Genomic DNA, 22387 nt, shown 5'->3' with positions numbered 1-22387 from the left:
CACTTCTAACATGATTCTTATTTCAAGCTCATCACTTCTGGTAAATCTTCTGGTAGTCTTCTAAGAGTTGCTGATGAGGTATCAAGTTTGGTAAATAGGCAGCAGAGAATGTACACCACTTTTGTGATTTTTGAGAGTATGTGTGTGTCACTTCAATTGCTTTCTTAAATACACACATCTTGGTACTGGAGGATAGAATGTCTAAACATACTGGGTATGCACATCAAACTTGATTGGGATGCATCTCTAACTCTTAGCAGAGCTAGACAATGTAATTGCACTTCTACTCAGTCTTTGAGAGATCATCATGATGGATGGAGTTTGCTAAGGTCTGGAGGAGAGTGAATGTCTCCTGTTTCCAAGTACAAAAAGGATCTGAGGAGCTATGAGCCAGTCAGGCTGATCTCAATTTTTGTGAAGCTGATAAGACAAATAATCCTGGAAACCATTACCAAAACACACAAAGGACAGTAGGTAGGATGGATTTATGATGGGGAATTGATGCCTGATTAACTTAATAGCCTTCTGTAACAAAATTATTATCTCAGCATACAAGGGGACAGCAGTTGATCCTGTGTATTAGCAAGGCTTTTTGGCATCATCTGTGATAAGACAGCATGTTGAAGTACACCTTAGTAGACAGTAATTTGTACTGAAAGCCGACTGAGCTGCCAGGCTCAGTGTTGTCATCTGCTGCATGAACTCCAGCTGGTATCCCCAAGGAGGTAACAGTGGGGCCAGTAGTGGGGAAATCTTCTGGTAGTCTTCTAAGAGTTGCTGAATAAAATACAAGAGAATATTTGAGTAAAAGAAAAGACACAATTGTCATAGAGGTTGTCAAACATAAGAATAGGTTGGTGACAGGTAGTGAAGCTGCCTTCTTGGAGATGGTCTGCTTCAGCTGTCCCTGCTCTGTAACAAAGGATTGGACTAGGCAGTTTGTAGAAGTCTCTTCAAACCTTCATGATTCTTAATCTTCTTGCAGTGTTTCCACCTGCAAGTCCAGGACCAGCTTGTTGCCATTTACTTGCCAACAGGCAAGCTTGTCCTGAACTGCTACTGCAGTGCCAGGGCAAGTGCCTTTTATGTGTGGCAGCGCTGAGACACTACTGCAAACAGTGCAGAAAGCCACAGTAAAGACTTACATGCTGATATGCGTGAATGCCTGTATACAGAAGCACTGAGATCCCTAATCCACATACTGCAATTTGGAATCTCCAGCTGTGTTTTTTATATCCATTTGCCAGCAGAGCCTTAATCACTTCTAGGATTTCTTGCTTCAGGCTATTCACAAAGGGAAAAAACTTGTCACAGAATCTGCCTTTTAGAAATGGAATAACTTCAAAACACAGCTGAGTAACTGCAGACCCACATTAGGTTTATGTTAAATGTGAGTAAATGCATGGTTCACCACAGGTCACATGAATATATTAAATGAAGCTAATGCTTCAAGGTAGGCCAAAGAACAGGTTGTTTATTCAAGAGTGCAGTGGGGTTAGGCTGAGGATATGATCTGCAAATTGCATATGATTGTTTCATCAGCCTTGATTTGGGAGCTCTCTAAGTGGCACATATGGTATCTGTCTTTATTTCTGCAAAATTTCACAGTGCAAATCCTAATAGAAAGTGTTGTGCATTTGGTATTTTGTCAGTGATCATCTGCTTGTAGTCTCAAAGAAAAAGAGCTGTGTAAAGAATACTTCCAGCTTAGAAATCAGCAATCATTTAGCCAGGCTGTTGATGTAGATGCTCGCTGAATATGTGTTTGCCCCTATCTAGATGATGAAGGAAAAGTGGAGGACAAAATATTAATAAAAGTCTAATAAAGTCATAATTGCATCCAGATTAATTTATCAGGTGGGATAGCTCATGTTCACTGAGTAGGTTTCTGCTGATGGAGTCAGTTTCTTCTAGCGAACCTGCCAGTGTTGGTAACATTATGCAGGCGGGACTGTTGGTGTGACATTGGTGGGGTCAGTGTGCTGTTGCCCCTACCCTTGATGTGCTTTGTAAGTGTGCAGCTGTTGGGAGGTGCTCAGTGGTGCAGTTGTCTAAGGCTTGACAAATTTCATATGTGAGGTTATAAGTGAGGTGCTGTGCTTTCAAGATCAGGCCTTGTTACCTATATCTGCTGTTGCCAGTACCTGGTGCCTTACTGTGATCTACAGTGACAACTACAATGCCAAGTGTTTAAAGAGAAGATGGCCATTAGCCCAAAAAATAGCTTGCTTTATGGGAGGTGATAAAACAAGTCCCATGAGCTGTCATCCTCATATTGGAGTTTTAATATATAGAAATTCTGCACCAGAAAAGTTCTTGTTCTTTCTATACTGTATATTTTGAAGGGGAGAATAAAAGACACAGAATTTATAGGACTCCAGCAGATTATGTTCTTAGAGAACTGATTTATGAGTCTCTCATGCAATTCAGAATGGATTATCTAAGCCTGACTTGCAGACAGAGTAGTTCACGTTCCCAATTGTCTGTTCCACTCTTCCATTTTTGCTGAAAGAACAGTGCAAGTGTTTGAGTGCCAGTGTCTGAGTCTGTACAGCTTTATATTTGTACTCAGTTTTTTTCTTTTTATGTTGTGCTAATAAGCTAAAAGTGGAGTTGCTCAACAAAGCGTTTCTGCAATGCCAAACTTGAAAAGATGCATGGATTAAACATACGAAAATAAAAAATACTAGCTGTCCTAATTTGGAAAGTCCACAGACGTGATTAAAAACAAAAATCTATAAGAGGTGCTTGTGTGTAGTGGGGCCAGTAATGATAGTGTGTTTTGAAGAATTGTAGTTATTTCTGAAAAAACAGTAGCTTCTTAAGAACATTAAAGGCATATAGTTCTCATATTGACCTTAGATATTTATTCACTTGATATTCTTGATCTTGACATAAAATACGAAGTTTTTTGCATCATCAATTCATAAACGTACTTGGAGGTAACATGTATTTTAAAGTGAATTTCTGGTCTTTGTGACTTTTAACCAATGACCATGTAGTAAGAATTGTAGATGGCTAATTACAGTGAATTCTATGCAGGAGAGATACATGGGAGGATAGCAGGGAAGCTATAATAAAAAAACTTCATCCAACATAAAGACATTTACAGGGTTGTGTTTTGGGGGTTTTATTAACAAGATAACCCGCTTTCCTCTACAATTTTGAAATGTTATTTAAAACACAGCTTCTAAAAATATAAATATAGTAGATTTTTTTACTTATAGTTGATATTTCTCTAATGGTATGAACAATTTAATTTTCATTATTTGTTGAGACTTTCTGCAATAATCCCCTAAACTACTATGTCAATGAAAGGCTTTGAAATGTGACTCTATATATGGGGGTTTTTATATGCTGAGAAACATGGAGCATTTACAAGGAAAATGTCTCAACACAATATAGTCCTTGTGTAAATTTAAGTGCTGTAATGTGGGTGTATTAGTCTCCTCTGCAGGCAAAGAGATTTTCTGTCTAGCTGCTGGGCTTTTCTTTTATGCTACAAGTGGTTTCATAGCTTTTATACTTTGCTTTGTGCTGTAGTATCTGAAGTTTGTTATTATAAAAATACTGATATCAGCAAAGTATAACCATTTTTCCCGAGTTTCCTTGAGTTATGTAAAACTTTCAATTTAAAAAGCCTACTGGATAACATGGAGGATTATTAAATCTTTTAATCAGTTATTTTTTTAGCTTCTAATTAGCAAGAGTACTTGACTAAATGACATCCTACTGATATCTTTCTGCTTGAAAAAAATTTGCATAGTTGGTATAATTCTTATGTCAGGAATAAGATGTAGGCTTTGTATGTTTGAGAAGCAAAAGGATTTAGGAGTGCCACTTTATTATTATGAGTTCTGATATTTATGCAAAGTTACTGCCCAGGGTGAATGTAACTGTGGCTCTTGGCCGAATGTTTCTGCTGGAAGCTAATAACCAGAAGTAGAAGCAATTACATGAGATAAAGAAACTTTCACATTCTATAAGCTACAGTCCAGATGTATTAGAAATATCTGTGAAGAGCCTCATTTGTTACTCTTCCTCACAAGAAATGGATCTTGAAGTGCTACCCTCACCTCCTCCCCAGAAAATTCTCTTTGTACTTGATCAATGCTCAGAAATGCTCTTTGGCTCCCCATACATGCTGGTCTCTGTATCCATGAGATAAAAAATCCAAAGAGTGAAGATCTTCAATTAGTCAACATCAAGGTTTACGTCGATTGTGTTGCAGGTGCATTGGTTGATTCCATTGAAGCTCGACATTAGTGCACATGTGCCCTTTTTCTGAGTATCTAAAATCATGGAGACTGTGAGGAAATACTGGATGACAGAAAATGTCTGGCTGGAAGAAACATCAGAAACAACAGTCTCAAAAAAAGGTGTAAGACTGTCTACACAGGAAGGTAGGCTGTCTTCAGTGAAGATCTTTCTTTAACCTTTCTGGAAAGAAGGCATATTTCTTCCTTAATGTGGAAAGCTGAAGCAATATAAAGCAGGTTGCCTCTGTTGGTTGATTTTTATTTATTAATTTTTTCAGTTAGATGTTCTCTGCAGATGATTGGTGGATTACATAAGGAAGTAAAAACATTTAGTTCTGTTAGGAAACTCTGCATTTTAAGAAGAAATAGTTCTGAAAGATTAACCAAGGACAGCCCTTTGTTTATACTGGCTCCATAATTTTCAAGTGTTAGGAAGTTGTGTCTTTGACTTAAAATTCCAGGAGGGGTGATCTCGTAAGTGGACTTACCCAGGATCTGGCTGACAACTGGTACATTCATAGTGAAAGATAGCATTTGTATTGTGCTGCTGGATCATGAGGAGGAGTAAGGAAATATTTTGAAATAAGTAGAGGAAGGAGCAGGCTTGGAAATGTTGTTGTACGTATGGCAAGGATACAATGCTACCACTCGGAATGAGAGTGGGGAGTGTAAAACATGCTGATGGCTGACAGTTTAGGTCTGTGAGGCAACATGTAAGCCAGGAGCTGACAAGTGTAGCAGTTGGTTTATGAACTATTTTATCAAGAGAGCTTTTTTAGTTTGAGTGGTCTATATTGGGATTAACCCATTTAGAGACTCACAAGAAATGTTCTAGGTATCTCTGCTCATGATTGCTCCTACTGATGTTTTGCTCATGTGAAAGTATTTGCTTTCTTTAGTGCAGTCTCCAGACTTGTCCAAAATCTTTCAGAAAACCAGAGTCTCATTAAATGAGTTGTGTCATGACCACAGTGGCATCTTAGGGTACTGGTGTGCTCTGAATTTGTATTTGTATTGTACTACAGCTGCTATAAATTTTCCAATTAATTATGTTTGTACATAGCATTATTTTTAGGGGCACGTTGCTTCAGCAGAGCAAGCATACAGAATAGCTGTTACAAGTTATTTTTTTGAATGACAAATGCAAACTAGACTCACTTAGATAAATGGAGGAAGATTTTCTTCTGGAGTTTAGTGTTTCTGATAGCCTGTGTGTTCATTTGTGCTATTGACACTAGAAAAAGTATCACTTGTTTTATTTCAAGATTAGCTGTTAGCAGTGCTAGCAGCAATAGACACCACTGGTTTTAAATATGGTAGTGCAAAAATTCTGCTTTGTGGTTAGCCAGTCCTTACAAGCTGGTAGCTCTGTGGCAGAGTTCCTGAGAGTAAATGTCTGCTTAACCACCCCACACTGAGAGCTGCTGAAGTTGGTGACTAAACATGATACCATAAGATGTGTGTTCTAGTGCAGTTTGCATATTTGTCTTATCCTGTGTAACATAAGCATATGCACACATTTAAAAGTGGTTCACTCAGGGAAGCAGAAGGGAGTATTGATGGCTCAGTTGAATAAATTTAAAAATAGAGATGTACCTACATGTGAATTGCTGTCAGTTTTAAAGCAACCATTTAATACAGTGTTACACAAAACAGTAAGACTACATCCTTGATATCTGTAAATGTCAATAAACATGAAATTTAAGATGACTTGTGTTAATTAAAGGACAAGTTGTGCTTGTCCTGTTTTCTGGTTTGATTTTCATGGTGTGAAGGTTGTAGAATATTTTTTGATTGTGACTTTTTTTTTATTGCATTCGGATGTTAGCCTAATGTGCAAGCAATGGAAGTTGTCTGTATGAGGCTGACTAGGCTTTCACAATTGGAGTAATTTCTATGAATATTTTCTGTGGGCTTGTTCATCCCACATTGAGTGAGGGGAAGCTGTGTCTGCTATATAAAAAGTTGTGGAGCAGAAACTTTTCAGGTGAGACAAAGGAAGCAGTTGCAAGTAAGTTAGTGTATAGCTGCCATGACTAAAAATGGAAATAGTCATTTGCATACCCTACGCCTTTTACTTTTTACACTGATAAATCTGAATGTTAATATCTTATGTTTGAAAGCTGGTAGATGTGGCATTTTTTAAATAGTAGAGAAATGTTGCTTAAAAAACAATAAAAATCTATCAGTCTGAGCCTTGCTGCAGAGTTTTTTTGGTTCTTCTCTAAATTGTCTAAGCTTATAGATACTGTAATCTTAGACATTAATTTATATAGAATGACTTATTATAATAAGTCATAGGAAATGCAACTTTTTAGGTGGCTGCCCATAAATACCTTCCTGTGTGGATTGCATTGGGAGAGCATGAACTCAGACCTTTTGTGCAGAGCACACTGGCTCATTTTTGGCATGTTTTGTTCTTCGTCTGGATAAAAAGTAGATCTCAGTTCATGCCAGTCACCTCTTGGCTATAGATGAAGATGCTTCTTGTCTTCATTGGGCTGTAGTAAACCACTTAAGAAAATAGAAGCTTACTGTTTTACTTCAGTAAGCTTCCATTTACTTACCCTTACTTACCATACCTTACTTCCATTTACTTACCTTTCTTCCTGCCCTTCCCTCCTTCCCCCCATGTAGTTAATTGAATTTATGGGCCTTTTTTTTTTTTTTTTTTTTTATTTTTTTTTATTTTTATTTGAGTCTATTGGCAGCTTCTTTATTTGAAACTTCCTTCCCTTTTCCATCCAGAATGGGATCCATGGTCAAACTGCCCTGGACTGAAATACCATTATTCATGTGATGGGGTCATGCTAGATAGAGATTATCAGAAGTATACCTCTGCTACCATTTTTAAGTATTTCTGTAGGCCTGAAAATTCACGTCTAAACATCAGCATTTTTAGGGATAGCAACTTCAGATTTCAGATTTGCCATATGGGCAGAGCTTAACTGGGTCTGAACCTCGGATCCTCCATCAGACCGTTTCCAGAGACCCTTCTCAAGAAGGGAGTCCCAAGTTCCTTGCCAGGCTCTATGTCTGGCTCATCCATCACAAGCAATCAAGTAACCCTTTCCAGGGAGACTATGAAAGTGTCTCTGAGAGCAGCAGGAGACATTCTTGTTTGTGCTGTCATTGTGTCAGAGCTTTTTCTAGTGCTAAGCTGTTTCTTGGGAAGGTTCAGTTTAGAATGGTGTGGAGACTGTAGAATCAAAAGAAGAACAAGGAGCCATCTTATTATAGTGGGAATCTTCATTTTTTTTTGTGGGTTCAGCTTTCAGCTCTGTTGTGTTGGCTGGCTTTGTGTGTGTGTGAATGATTAGCACTGTCTCAGAAATGGACTGATACTCAAGAAGAAAGAGAGAAAGCTCAAGAAGGGCTTGATTTGGTGTGCCACAGACCAGCTGCAAACCCTTTTCAAAATTGTCATCAAAGGCCTTCTCCAGAACTCTGAGCTAGCAACTGCATTATATTATATTTCAGTCTTAATTTATTTGGTGCTAAGCTCAAAAGTGCTACTCAGGGTGTATTGATACCACTTCTGCATGATGTGATACTGATACCTCTTCATGCACCTTCTTGACACTCTCTTAGATAAAATCTTGTTGTGGCAAAGACTTAAAGTATTGACATAGGACTCTTGTGGACTGTTTTTTATTGTTGCTTCTCCATTTCCCAAGATGCATTTAGAGTATTGCCTCAGGGCATGCAGTAGATGTTTCTTTGTCTTGTGAAAGATATTGCGAATTTGGTCACAAGGACTTTTGTTAATGTCAACATGGTTTTCTGGCACAGGATAATACTTAAAAGACTGTTTGTCATTCAGTCTCTAGGTATCCCGTTTTTTTCTAGATGATGAGGACTGACTATTTTGAAGTTGCACAACCTCAGTTTCCTTTGGGGACTCTGTAGCAAAGCCATTTGCAAATGGCTTCTAAATATCTTAATCTGTCCATATAGAGATATCTAGATATAGGGGGTTTAGATACTCTGATAAGTACAGCTATTTTTCACTTCCTCAGATAGGCATAAGAGTGACAAATAGGCATAAGTTTAATGGATGTTGCTTCTGCTGGGCTGGAAAAGCAGTGTCACAAACTCGACAAAATTCCATATTCCTCAATAAAGAATACTATTCTTGTGGAACCAGAAAGCTTTCACTTTCATCACCACTACGAGCAAAGTCAGTGAAGGGAGATACTGGAAAAATTCAGTTGTACTTTGAGATGTAAACTTATCAACTGATTTATTCAGCTTTGAGATGTAGTTTTCTGTTATTGGAGTTTTTGCATCTTTAGGAGTTGGTTTTTCAAAATAAGTTCAGAGATTCAGAGAGATTTCATTTGCTGATGATAAAGCAAGTGCTGCTTTGGGATCAGTTTCTGTGACCGGCAGGACCAATATTGTCAGCACCATGCATTATCTGCAAAAAACAAATTTTCTTCAGGAAAGATGCTTCTGTGGAGAATTCTTTATTTAAGCAAAAACTTTGTTCAGTCCCAACTTTCAAGGACAGATGACATAACCTTTCCTTGAAGGGCAAGAACACGTGTTCTTTTTTCCTCTGTCAGCGTCATTTTGCCTTAAGTGAAAATGCAGCATGAGGAAATACGGCCTTTGCAGGTTGCTTTCTGCAGTCCTTCTCCAGCTCCAGAGCTTCAGAAGCACCTGAAAAATCCGTCTTCCCAGTGATGAAGACCGCCCATATCGACACTTCAAATCATAAGCTGCCTGCCAACTGAGTGAGATTATCAGATTCCAGATTAGAGATCATCTGTTTTAGGAATTGTCCTGTTTATTTTACAGCACAGAATACCTTCATCCTGTGGAGGATGAGCAGGTTCATAAAGGGTGTCCCCTCCTCCCAGCTGTTTTCCTTCTCTTTTCTGGGCTTTTCTGCATTAGATGTCTTTTTGCTAGAAAACAGTAGACATGCTTTTTCAATATAAGATAATATTCTTGTGAAATTATGCCCTTATTTTGAAGGAGGGAGAAAAGTTTGGCAGCAAACCATTGCCCTCCTCAGCAAAGTACTACAGTTGTCCTAAAAATTGTCTGCATATTGAAATTCAGAAAGTGTAGTGCTCCATGTAACACAGTCCTTGAAATGAAGGACCTGCCCATAGAGAATATCCTTGTGCCAAAATATAGTTCGTGTTTGAACTTTCAGGCTGCTAACTATTTGGAAGATACCTGCTCAATAATACCAAGGCAATTTTGATTCCTGAATGTTACAGGTCTTTTTCCTGCAACTGGAGGTTGATGTAGTTCAGGATTGGATGTCTCAAATGAGTTCTGTTGCTTAGGTGAGAAATAAGAAGCACCCAGATTTTCACTCTGTTTTTTCTAGTCTGATACTAGATGGGTTTTGAATGTAGAATGATTCTTCTATGTCATCCTTCTCTTACATTTTTGTTCAGGAGCTTTCTGAGGCAGATAAACCTGAGTAGGTGACATGTGTGAAATTTTTATTTTTCCAGTACCTATCTGCTCTAATTACTACCAAATAAGTACCCAGAAGTTGCTTAAGAGAAGCATTGTTAGGTCACCTGCTGAAAAACTTGTCTAGTTTTTCTCCTCTAGCCCTTTGTAGGAGGGTATGAGAAGGATTAGCTGAAGTTTTCTCACATGAAAGAGTCTCCAGCTCAAGGGGGTTTCAAACTTACAGAATCCATTGAATTCTGTTAGAAGATCAAGGTACAATATTAGACACTGATATTTAAGAAGCTTGTAGATTTGACACTGAGGTGAAACTATTTTCTGAGATGGCAGCATCATCTTCTTAGAGACACTCTTTGCTGTTTGGAAGTAGGCTGCAGTGGACTGTGCTTGAAAGATAATAAAGTGGCTTTCATTAATACACAGAATCACTAGGTTGGAAGAGACCTTCAAGATCATTGAGTCCAACCCATGCCCCAACACCTCAATTAAACCATGGCATCGAGTGCCATATCCAGTCTCTTTTTAAACACATCCAGTGATGGCAATTTTATCACCTCCCCAGGCAGACCATTTATCACCCTTTCTGTAAAAGACTTTCCTAATATTGAACCTATATTTCTCTTGGCACAGCTGGAGACTGTGTCCTCTTGTTCTGTCAGTTGCTGCCTGGAGAAAGAGACCAACCCCCACCTGACTACAACCACCTTTCAGGGGGTTGTAGAGAGCGGTAAGGTCATCCCTGATTCTCCTTTTCTCCGAGCTTAACACCCCCAGCTCCCTCAGCCGTTCCTCACAGGGCTTGTGTTCCAAGCCCCTCACCAGCCTTGTTGCCCTCCTCTGGATGTGTTCAAGCATCTCAGTGTCCTACCTAAACTGCGGGGCCCAGAACTGGACTCAGCACTCGAGGTGTGGCCAGCACCGAGTACAAGGGAAGGATGACCTCCCTGCTCCTGCTGGCCACACTATTCCTGATACAGGCCAGGATGTCATTGGCCTTCTTGGCCACCAGGGCTCACTGCTGGCTCAGCTGGCTGTTGACCAGTACCCCCAGGTGCCTTTCTACCTGGGCACTGTCCAGCCACACTGTTACACTGTAACACTGCAGGGGGTTATTGTGTGTACATCTCAGTACTAGCATTAAAAGTTTCCCTTTTAGTCCTTTGGCTGTGAGAACAGACAGATCATACTAAATGTGTCTTTAGGAAATCAAAAGGCCAGCCTGTGCCAAATGTCAACATGTGGACTGCTTCCCCAACTGCCTTTATATGGTAGCTTTTGACTTAAGTTTGTGCTGGAAGTGCTAGTAACTTCTGATGGAGTTCTAATAGGAGCAGCTGAAAATAAAAGTACTTACATGAAGTGTTTGTAACTGATAAATTAACAAGCTGAAGTCTTTAAAAATTACTATTGACATAACTTAAGTCTAACCACTTTATAGTACATTACAATAATTCAGTTCCTCTTTTTGCAATTGTTTCATTGAAGAAAATTCTGTATTGGTGTTTTGAAGGTTGTCATTGAAACAGAAGTCTATTATAGTTTTAATAGGATATGGAATATAGTTATTTAGATTCCATAAATAAACCAGAGAATTTAAGCCTTTTGCTTGAAAAATTTGCATCCCTGCTTCGTGGTAGTGAGCTGTTGAGTTTGTCTTCCATTATGTATTTCACCTCACATTTTTCATTTCATTCAACTTAATTACATGTAATAACATGAAATGTAGAAAAAAAATCAAGCTAAAATTTAGGCTACTGTAATTCTTACCTGTTGTTTTTACCTTTGATAGACCTCTTTTTGTGTAAAGAAAAATCTCTGTAGCAGGAGTCATGGCATAGCATGCAGCACAGATTTTGAGTTCATGACTGGCCTATGGTTGCCACTGTGATAGCTACAAAAGATGGTAGGAGAATTCTGGTCATGACCTGTTTACCTGGACAACAGTCCCTTAGGCTGTCCCTTAAAAAAGAGGACACAAAACAAATCTTGGTCTAATCAGGTAATTACAACTAGTGCTCACAGAAAAAGGTATTTTAAGTCAATTGGTTTTTTGTTACTTATAATTTAAAAAGAAATTAAGGTATGTGTGCATTATATTTACTGTAGTCTGTTTATATTTATCAACTATTCATTTTAAGACATTTACTCAAAGTTTGCTTACAAAATTGTCCTTTCCAATAGAAATAAACTGCACAGGAATGGAAGAGCATAGCCACCTTTATGGAGTCTTTGGCTGATGTAGTACCAAGTGTGGAAAACGCTTTTTTTGACTTTCAGGGTTACTACAGTTGGCAAGAATATATAATAGTTTGTGAGCATGTATGATTTCAGTCTTTAGGGTATAGGAGGAAAAATGAGCACTTCACTTGTTTGTGCAAATGAGAAGGCTGAGAAGGCTAAAGCCATTTCCTCCTTCTTGGATTCTTGCTGCTCAGCTCATTGTTCTTCCGTAATGAATGAAAGATGTAGGTAATGACCTATGAAAAGGTTTGAGGCTTGAATTTTCATTAAGAGGCTTCTGAAACTGGTGACCCCAGGAATCAATTCAGTCTTTTTGTAATGAAGAGAGATTTGTTGATGACTTCAGCTACGCTTTTGTGATACCTTTGACTTTCTCAACTCAATGGCGAGAGAACAAACACACTGGTTTCCTAGAATAATTCTATTTGAAATTAGCTTGTGGTCAGTATCATGGTATTTCCAGATACGTCAGCTCAATTTTTGGAAATTATAAAATTATGAAGAATGCTGTGGCTTTAAGAAAGAGTGAAATATTATTGCCTTTATGATGGCAGTGATAACTCTAGAATACAGATAATAGCAAATTCAAGAGACAGATTTTGCAACTTAATTTGCAGTTAATATGGACACAAAAATTATGGTTCATATTTCCAGATAATTTGCTCCCTGAAGTGGCCCACCAACCTGGAATTATTTTCCTAAATTACTAGCAAGAGACTGAAGCATAAGCATAAAAAATAAGGGAAAAAGATACTGCCATTTTTATTGAGTATGTCTGCAATAATCCAACTATTTCATTTGCATTTTCTTAGCTGTTGCTTTCACTGAATACTTGTTTCCAAGTGTATTGTTCATAGTAGCTTCCAGAAATGGCAATTACAGTGTATTTTCTTGAGCTGCAAAAGCCAAAAGCAGCTTTGGCTTCCAAATTCAGAACTGCAGAGTTCTGAATTTGGAAGAACTTGGCATCTTTTACAGCAGAACACATCTTGGTATTCTCTATCTCCTCAAGATTCAGAGTATTTTATTTCACTGTTAATGTCAGCTGACTGAAGACGCTCATACAAGGATGTCCCAGGTCTGTGCACTGCCACTGCCCACTGCTGCTGGGATGAGTAATTGGGCATTGGTGCACTGTGGTGGAACAGGAAGGAATCACTCATAACCCTGGATACAATCACTAGCACTCAGCCAAAGCAGGGACCAGGCCCATGTGGCTCAGGGATGGTGATGCCATTCTTTTTGGTGGTAGCTTGGTCTTAGTCCAGATGTGAAGCTGTACTCCCAAGTGTGCAATAATTTAAACATTTATATGTAGAATGTGGTGGTGGGGTGTGCTTATTCAAGAAATGAAGCAGTCTGTCTCCCTTTATGCGCAGTTCACTGATGATGAGGTTAGTGGCAGCCAGATGAGGAAAACTTTGGGAATACTTGGAATTCTCAGTGAAAATCAGCAAGAAAATAACACCTACACAGTTGCATATACACATTGCAACCATGCTGTCTTAAGCAGATTTTTCTGCTTTTAAACCTTTTTTTAGAGAAAAGAATCTTCAAATATTTTCTGAGGGTGTTGTTTTCTTCCAGTGAGCAGATGTCTGAGGCAGGCCAGGGAATAACTTAATGCATTTGTTTGCCTTCATCCATTTACTTGTGACTTCTTCACATTCCTTCATCACTTTGTAGTTATTTGAAGTCCAGTAACATTTTATTGTATTTTATGAGATTTTGCTACTGAAACTCATTTCTTATGAGATTTGCCCAGAGCTTTCCAGAATATATGTGTATATACATTTTATTACAGTTTTGAGATATTTACAGTGGCTGTGTGTGTGACTTGGGCCTGTCGCTTTCTCTGCTCTCTTGGAAAGCATTTTTGCTTATTGTGCTGGATTAGGTTAAATGAAGTTGTGTCCTTCAAATTGTATACTTTGATCTTCTAGAACAAGGTTTATTCTCTTCTCTTTTCTCTCCCAAAGTATATCTTGCATGCACTGTCAGTTTGTGCCTTTTTAAAATTTTACTGTCTCCCCACAATTCTATTTTACTCTTGCAGTCAGCTTTTAAAATGTAGGATCATCTTTTTACCATTGAAGTTTTAGGTTTTTACCATCTGGAGATTTCACCTGATGGTGAATGTAGCCATTATCCTGCCATGCTTACAGTCAAGTCTTATATTTTTAAGTCCCTTCTGGGCTTTGGGTGCATATACATAGGTCATATTTTTGTTCTTGTTACCTGAAGATCATTGGTTACCTGCTGGATATGGTAGGCATGTTTTGAATGAAGCTACTAAACAGGTTGAGCACTTCATAAAATGTTAAGAAACATTACGTGGCATTTTTGAGCCACGGATCTGGAATTGGAATAGTTGCCATGAAATGCAGAGATCCTAATGTTTGTACTTACTGTTAATGTCAGACCTATATAGCATGAGTTAAAAATGCATGGATGAATTTTGAGTCTTAAGCCTAGAAAAGAAAAGCAATATTGTTGACAAGGTCTGATCTCAGGAAGTATTTTCCTTCAGTCAATGTATAGATTTTTGTCAAGAGATGGAACCTGCATTCTAGGCAACAGTACCTTCAAACAAAACAGAAATCATTAATAATACAGATCAACCTGCTAAAAGCCACAAAAGTCTCTGTTTCATCATTGTTATGGGAAGTTCATGCATGGTCTTTTCCAAAGCAACTTTTTTTTTAATTAGCTCAGTTTCAATGCTTAAAAATGAATAGTGTAAGTTGAGTTATATTTTGGAAATTTTACATAAGATACTAATCATATGCACTTGAATACCTTCTGCTGTAAGCTGCCTGAGATCAACCCTGTTTCCCTGACACATTGCTTGTTAAAATGGGTGATCAAAATACCTGCAAAAGGTGAAGTAAGCTATGTGAGGATACATCCAATTTTTTCCAAATTAAGTAGTTTTTTTGTATAGTTTCTGTAATATGCTCAAGTGTTCTGTTCAGTGTATTTGTTTCTGTTAAAATGATAGTAAAGCAAAACTTAAGCACATACTATTTTTTATATGTAGGTTTCTACAATCCAGGAACTTGTTACTGGTTATGAAGCCTCTTTGAAAACTTGTGACCTTTTTAGTACATGTGGTAAGTTTCTGTGATCTTATGTTAATTACCCTATAACTCCTAATACTGTTCATGGAAGTTATCAGGAACTGTTGAAGTGCTAATACTTTTTGCAAAAAAATAGTTACTATATTTTATAATAAAATAATTCATCGCAAGAAATATTTGCTGAAATTGCCAAGCTTTGTCTTTGTGTTCATTTTTCAAATGCAGTCTTCAGCTTTACTGGTTATTGTAACCTTTCCCATTTTATTGCAGAAAATGGAGAGAAAGAGCCCCCAACAACACTGCTTTGGGTTCGGTATTTCCTGGCACAGCACTTTGACAAACTTGGCCAGTGTTCTTTGGCCTTGGATTACATTAATGCTGCAATTGCAAGCACTCCAACATTAATAGAGCTATTCTATTTAAAAGCAAAAATTTACAAGGTAAAAGGGGAATTTGGACACATGGAGTACCTAGTGTATTAAAAAAAAAAAAAAATAGACTGGTGTGAATGTGTGGGTAATATTTCAGTTAGCAGTTGTTATGGGCATCGGTTTTCACATGGGTTTTTTTTTGGGCACCATTTTGTCAGGAAGGAAATGAAAATCCTTTTGTTTGGGTTTTGCAAAGCCAGTCACGACTTACAGCGAATTGTAATTCTGAAAAAAATCTGGGAGTGGGGGGAGTAAAAATGACACTGGCTTTTGGTTCTGATGGAGAATACCAGTAAAAAATACAGGTTTCAGGAGATGGTCAATAGCAGGCCTCTACTGAAAGTTAACTATTTAATTTCTCCCTAACAGCATGTAGGTAACATCAAGGAAGCTGCCAAATGGATGGATGAAGCACAGTCTTTGGATACTGCAGACAGATTTATCAATTCTAAATGTGCTAAATACATGCTGCGAGCAAATATGGTGAAGGATGCAGAGGAGATGTGCTCTAAATTCACAAGGGCAAGTATATTGCTTTAATTAAGAGGTGTTTTGCTTGCCTCTGGTGGTTTTTCACTCATAACTTTTGATCAAATATCTTTTATTAATATCCATTTTTATTATAATACTTCTATGCTTGATGGTAAGGAACTACACAGAATTGTAGAATGGTTTGTATTGGAAAGAGCCTTTTAAAGATGGAATAGTCCAGTGCCACTGCCATGGGTATGGACATCTTTGGATAATTGAGGTTGCTCAAAGCTGCATCCATCCCAGTCTTGAGCACTTCCAGGGACAGGACATGCACAACTTTCCTGGACAGCTACAATCCAGTGTCTTAACACATTATCACATAAAAGATTTTTTTTTTTTTACCTTGCATCCAGTTTAAAGCTTCCTTCTTTTAGTTCAAATCTTTTGCTCCTGTTGATGTTGCTACTGATCCTAGTGAAAAGTCTCTTCCTTTCTGTCTTATGAGGTTCCCTCACATACTGGCAGGCTACTGTAAGGTCTCTCTGGAGGCTGCCTGCTCTTCTCCAGGGTGAACTCTTCTGTCACAGGACAGGTGTTCCAGCCTTTTGATTTTTCATGGTGTTTCTCTGAATCTGTTCTGACAGGCCCATGTCCCTCTTGTGCTGGGGGCCCCAGAGATAGATGCAGCACTCCAGTTGTGTAGACCCACTAAGTACTGGAAAAAAGGGTTGTTCAAGGGTAGTTGTCCAGAAGTTGGTGGGGGTTTTTTTGCTGTGCTTCAAAATACCACTTTTGAAATGCATCTGATGGATTCCTTGTTGTTTCCCTTTGGTACCATCCGACCTAACTGCACAGCAGTATAGTACTGTACTCATTATGATTTAATATTTACATGAATTAATTTATATTTGAACATTTCATTCCTTTTAGCTAGTGTTACGCACAAAAATTTTGTTAAAACAGAGTCTGTCCCTACAAGATGGGATAAGCACTTTAAATTCTGGTTTTTTGACATTGGACAAAATTTGGATTCATAAATATCAGATCTTCATATAATTTATGGAACTAAACATGAAGACTACTTTTTGGGATATCCTGGAGTACATAAATTCGGCTTCTTCATTCTTTTAAAGTCTAGGTGTGGTAACACTTGAAATTGGAGGTATTTCTAGGAATGATTGAAAATAGGATTACTAAAACTCATCATCTTTTACTAATGATGATTATCAGAAGTGTTAAAGAAAGAAAGACAGAAGTTCATCATAGACATCTGGAAAGACAGGATATCATCTTCAGTAACAGTAAATGTTGAGCGTAACTGGGTCTTTTATCTGCTATAAAGACTGTTCTGAAAACCTAATGGCTAATATTAATGATATATGGGATGTTTTTCCAGTTCACTTAGTCTAGAACATTACTACTATTATAAAGTCTCAATCCTAGGATTTTTTTTCTTGTCAGAATATCATGTATAAATCTGACTTTGCTTATTTAGACAAACAAGTTCTAAGAAATGTGTAATTGCTCATACTGCGTGATAAAGCAGTGAATATATTAGTGGATTTTTAGACTGGTGGATGCTACTTACCTGATGGGGAAAAAGCAGCTAAAATTGTTTGCTGAACTCAAGGAATATTTCCAAATAATGTTATTTTGTGCCCCTAAATTGTAAAAGTGAGACTGTGTATACAAGCATGAGTTAATCTTAAAAACCTATTGAGATGTTAATCTTTAGGTAATTGGGGTTTTTAAATAATTTCAATCTATTACTTTCTGTCTGGGGGAGCATAGAATATCTCAAGTGTTATTCTCACTTGAACACTGGGTGTTCATATCCTGTTATATTCCAAGTATGTTGAAGGATTGATTGTTTGCTCCTGATGGCCTGAAACCAGGCACAGTTGAAAGATGCAGCTGGTAAATTACAGTAGCAAGCCTGATGATGACTCTTATTTCAGGAAGGAACTTCCGCTATGGAGAACCTTAATGAGATGCAGTGTATGTGGTTCCAGACAGAATGTGCTGCGGCTTACCAAAGGCTGGGGAAGTATGGTGATGCCTTGAAAAAATGTCACGAAGTAGAAAGGGTAAGTAGGTGCAAACACCACCCACTGCTTCCCCAGTACTTCTCATACGCAAATGAAGATATTTGTTAACATAATCAGCACAGTTTTGTATGCTAGAAGCATGTAAAACTTCTAGTATAATGGCTTTTAACAACAGGGTAATACTTGATGATTTTTTGTAACAGATGTCTTCTTTAGCTATTCTGTGAAAGACTTATTACTGAAGTGAAAAGGTTTCAGTATAAAATACCATATCTTCTATGCAGCTATTCCTACATTAACTTTATACTGACTTTTAACAATTGTGTTTCTAATCAGAATAGTCACATTTCAGTTGGCTTTTAGAGTGCCTAAGTCTTTGCATAATCACAATATAGGCTTTGTTAACTGAGATTTTTCCCTACCAATACATTCTCTTGAACCGTCAGTATTACAAGGATATGTCCATACTCGTTAAATATTGTCTATAAATAATATTAATTGTAACTTTATTCACCTGTCTCTAATAAAAAGTAGACTAAAGTAAAGGATGTGTATATGAGTGTGTTCTTTTTTTTTTAAAGCATTTTTTTGAGATAACAGATGATCAATTTGACTTCCACACGTACTGCATGAGAAAGATGACTCTCCGTGCCTATGTAGACCTTCTGAGATTAGAAGATGTGCTCAGGAAACATGCCTTCTACTTCAAGGCTGCCCGATCAGCAATTGAAATTTACTTGAAGCTCCATGATAATCCTCTTACCAATGAAAGCAAAGAGCAAGAAGTGAATTCAGGTATCTACACTTTAATGAAGGTTCATATGTCTGACACATGTAAAAGCTTAAGCTAAGTAAGTTACATGTCACAGAGTAAATAGAACACGAGTTTTTCCTCTTGTCTTTCATAATAACTGAAAAGAGATCATAGGTAACAGGCTACAGTTTGCTGTTCACATCCCATTACTTTGTAGAATTAGAACATGAATGAACCTAGCTGTAGTTTTGGAGTACTTGGGGAGGAGTGACATTTCAGAGCATTAAAATCAGATTCAGTTCAGCTATTAGATAAATATTATTAACAAATAAATTATGGAGAAATTGATAGATTTCGTGAAAAGGCACAATTATTAATCTGAATTATAAGAATTTGATTTTGGTTTCATGTATTCAATTCATTGCATAGTAATACTAGTTACTACTGCTTTAAGTTTTACCACTTCTCACACAACTTGAGGACCAAAGAATAAATGGGTAAATAATGTTCTAAATATTAATAAATTTAGAACATTATTTAAAACTAGTATTAAATGGACAGTTTGGAAATCTGAGGATTCAGTGGCAGATTATTTAAGATTTTTTTTACTTTAGGATAAATAGTTGCTTCTCCTTTAGTGGAATTGCAGTTACTGTCAGCGTTGCAGTGGCTGTTGGCTAAAGCAGTGAAATTCATGTCTGGCTTTTTGCAAAGGGAAAATGTTTGACATGGGGAAAAAGGGAAGCTAAACCAAAAATGCCATTTAATTGCAGATAAAATCTTACCTTTATTCAGAGGTGAATAAGTTTTACTATACCTGCCTATGGATAATGAAGTGGTATATTTGAATAGTTGAACTTGCACCTTTTTCTCTCCAACTTTGTTTCTGTATATACTGTAAGATTAGTGTGTGGCAGAGGATCTGTCACAGAGGATAGCAATATATCATAAAGTGGGTGGTGTCTAAGAAGTCATGTTAGTTCATTTGCCTGCTGCTCAGGGATCCAGTAGGCTTATCTGTGGGAGAAGGCAGCACTGTGTGGATGGGGTAAAAAGAACACTTGCTTCCTTGCGTCAGAATAGGGATGACCCAGGCAGGGAGATCATGCTGCCCTAGCCTCAAAAAAGATGTGTTAGTCCCTTGGAGCCCATTTTTCTGTGCCTTGCCACATTTAGGAAAGATTCTGTTCTCAGTGAAACACCACAGTAAATAGACTGGTAGCTGCAGTGTTATTCTGGCTAAACTGATCATTTCCCTTTAGTTATCCCATGGCATTTGCATGAAATCAGTGCAGTTACATGGCTGTATATTAGTCGGACACTTTAATGGAAAATAGCAAGTTTAGCATGTTGTCAGATGGAGTGTAAATCATCTGGATGTTTCTAGGTGGCATTTAGAAGCAAGCTGAGTTGCTTGCTTCTAAATGCAGTCAAATGAGAGCTTAGTATTACCATTGTTCATTTCCTAAGGTAAAACCTGTGACAGATGTAACAACTTTATGTAGCTAACCTTTGAAATCACTGAGGTTTCTGTAACAGCCATGTAAGAGAAAATATGCAAGATGAAGTGTTGTGTTAGGCTGTAAATAGTAATCCAGCAGCAGTGTTGGCCTGTGTAGTGGTGACACTCTCGTGACTGTTGGTAGTTATGGAAATCACTTAAAAGTTTGCCATATTGAGATGGGGAGAAGCGTAATGACCTGAGTTGTTTGAGACAAATATTTGTATGTTGTCTGTTACTTTAATCTGTAGAAAATCTCTCAGCCAAAGAATTGAAGAAAATGCTTAGTAAGCAAAGAAGAGCACAGAAGAAAGCAAAACTTGAAGAAGAAAGAAAGCATGCAGAAAGAGAACGACAGCAAAAAAATCAAAAGAAAAAGAGAGATGAAGAGGAGGAGGAAACTAGTGGACCCAGGGAAGAGCTGGTTCCTGAAAAACTGGAAAGGGTTAGTTGGTCTTTCTTATTAAGCTCTCATGATAATCATAAAAAGCCCATAATATGGGTTTGCTATCAGATTCTCCTAAAAGAATCTAGGTGTTTTTATAAAATCATTTTTTTACCTGCAGAGATATTTTTTGAAGTCCGTCTCTTTTTACACTAAAGAGAAGTATTTTTCCTCAAGAAATCCAAGTTCTACATTAATATTGTTACTTTCCTTAGATTTCAGGGGTTTTTTTCAGTAGGCAGTAGGTTGTACTTCATTAAAATAGATACTGAACAAAAATTTGCATTTTGCTTGAAGAAATCTGCTTTTCATACAGTGAATAGAGGAACAAATAAAAGAAATTATTGCAATTTGCAAAGTTTGGAGGCGTGAGCCAGTATTTTGCTATGCATGAAGTACTACCTCCATTATCACAGTAAACTTACCGCTTGTTGTCTAAGATGGTTGTATTTAATAGTTTCTTAAGTGCTAAATTACAGCACTGAGTGCACAAACAGAGTTAGCAGTGAAGTTGTCTTTGTCAACATGAAGTGGTGAATAAACACTTTACCACTTTTATTTCAACAGCACGATTTTTTTATGGTACAGTTTAATTCAGAAAGCTAGCTTCAGTTCACCTTTGACCTCTGATTATTTAAATGCTTTGAATAACAGAAACTATTGGTGGGTTTTATTTGATGTTTATTTTAAGCCATAATTTTCATTGTTCCTTTATTAAAACAGGTAGAAAATCCATTAGAAGAAGCCATTAAGTTCCTTATACCACTTAAGAATCTAATTGGAGATGATATAGAAACACACTTATTAGCATTTGAAATATACTTTAGAAAAGGTAAAGTACTGCCTAATTTTATTTTTGCTTTACAAAATTTTAATCCTTCAGTTCAGCCTGTGTTATCCAAGTGTAGTAGAAAATGGTCTGAAATACTTACCTGACTGAAGCTGAGGTGTGCATCATACCCAATAATAATAGAGTAAATAGCATTTTTGTTTAGTCACCCTTCAACAAAAAAAAAGCCCTAAGAGCGGATTATATTGTGGTATATACTCTTAAATACTGTGGAATGGTATTTGTGGTGTGATCTTTAATTATCTAAAGGAGACCAAAGCGAAATAGGTGGTAACATCTGTGCAGTGTTGCCAGAGTTGGAGCAGCAAGAACTTCTGTTTTATTAAGCAATTTGAATGGGAAAATAAGCTTCATTTCTAATTCTGTGTAGAAACTGATGTTTCTAGTATTTGTACTAGATTTGCTAAAGAGACCAGTAATTGATGATGAAGAGAAAATGTTTTGTATTCTTAATCTTGGTTTCCTAATATTTTTTTCTCCTTCCCACAGGAAAGTTTCTGTTAATGTTACAGTCTGTCAAAAGAGCTTTTGCTATCAACAGGAATAACCCATGGCTTCATGAGTGCTTGATTAAATTCTCTAAAGCTGGTATGTGTGTAGGAAATATGTCATTATAAAGATACAAGAAGTTACATTTTGCAAGTACATAATTACGTATTTTTGTGATGTATACTCTTGAAACACAAACAAAGAAAAATAAAAACAAATAGGGTTTTTTTACATGGCAATACCAAAAAAAACATAGGCTGTGCTGCCCAGTGTACTGTGTATGTATTATACCTTCCTCCATTAATCCACCAGGTGGACCCAACAACCCATTTTGGCTAGATTTCACAGAAAAATGAGTGTTCTAAGGATCCTGGAA

General features: G+C 37.3%; 1 protein-coding gene across 3 annotated transcripts in view; it reads left to right on the top strand.

Moving 5' to 3' along the window:
* NAA16 (N-alpha-acetyltransferase 16, NatA auxiliary subunit) overlaps positions 1-22387 on the top strand; it is a 64664-nt gene that overhangs the window by 37222 nt on the left and 5055 nt on the right. Inside the window, exons 10-17 of one of the 3 annotated variants that reach the window (XM_050970575.1) lie at positions 14980-15052; positions 15290-15459; positions 15820-15976; positions 17887-18011; positions 18554-18767; positions 20479-20672; positions 21396-21504; positions 22012-22110. In XM_050970575.1, the coding sequence (XP_050826532.1) occupies positions 14980-15052; positions 15290-15459; positions 15820-15976; positions 17887-18011; positions 18554-18767; positions 20479-20672; positions 21396-21504; positions 22012-22110 (1141 nt within the window). Of the gene's footprint in view, positions 1-4231; positions 4404-14979; positions 15053-15289; positions 15460-15819; positions 15977-17882; positions 18012-18553; positions 18768-20478; positions 20673-21395; positions 21505-22011; positions 22111-22387 lie in introns of those variants that run through there. The other 2 variants (XM_009102980.4, XR_003945523.2) reach the window with 2 other exon arrangements.

The sequence above is a fragment of the Serinus canaria genome, chromosome 1 (assembly GCF_022539315.1).
Source record: "Serinus canaria isolate serCan28SL12 chromosome 1, serCan2020, whole genome shotgun sequence".
NCBI classification, from domain to species: Eukaryota; Metazoa; Chordata; class Aves; order Passeriformes; family Fringillidae; genus Serinus; species Serinus canaria.
The sequence above is the reverse complement of the archived record's forward strand: the minus strand, read 5'-3'. Positions and strand labels throughout refer to the sequence as shown.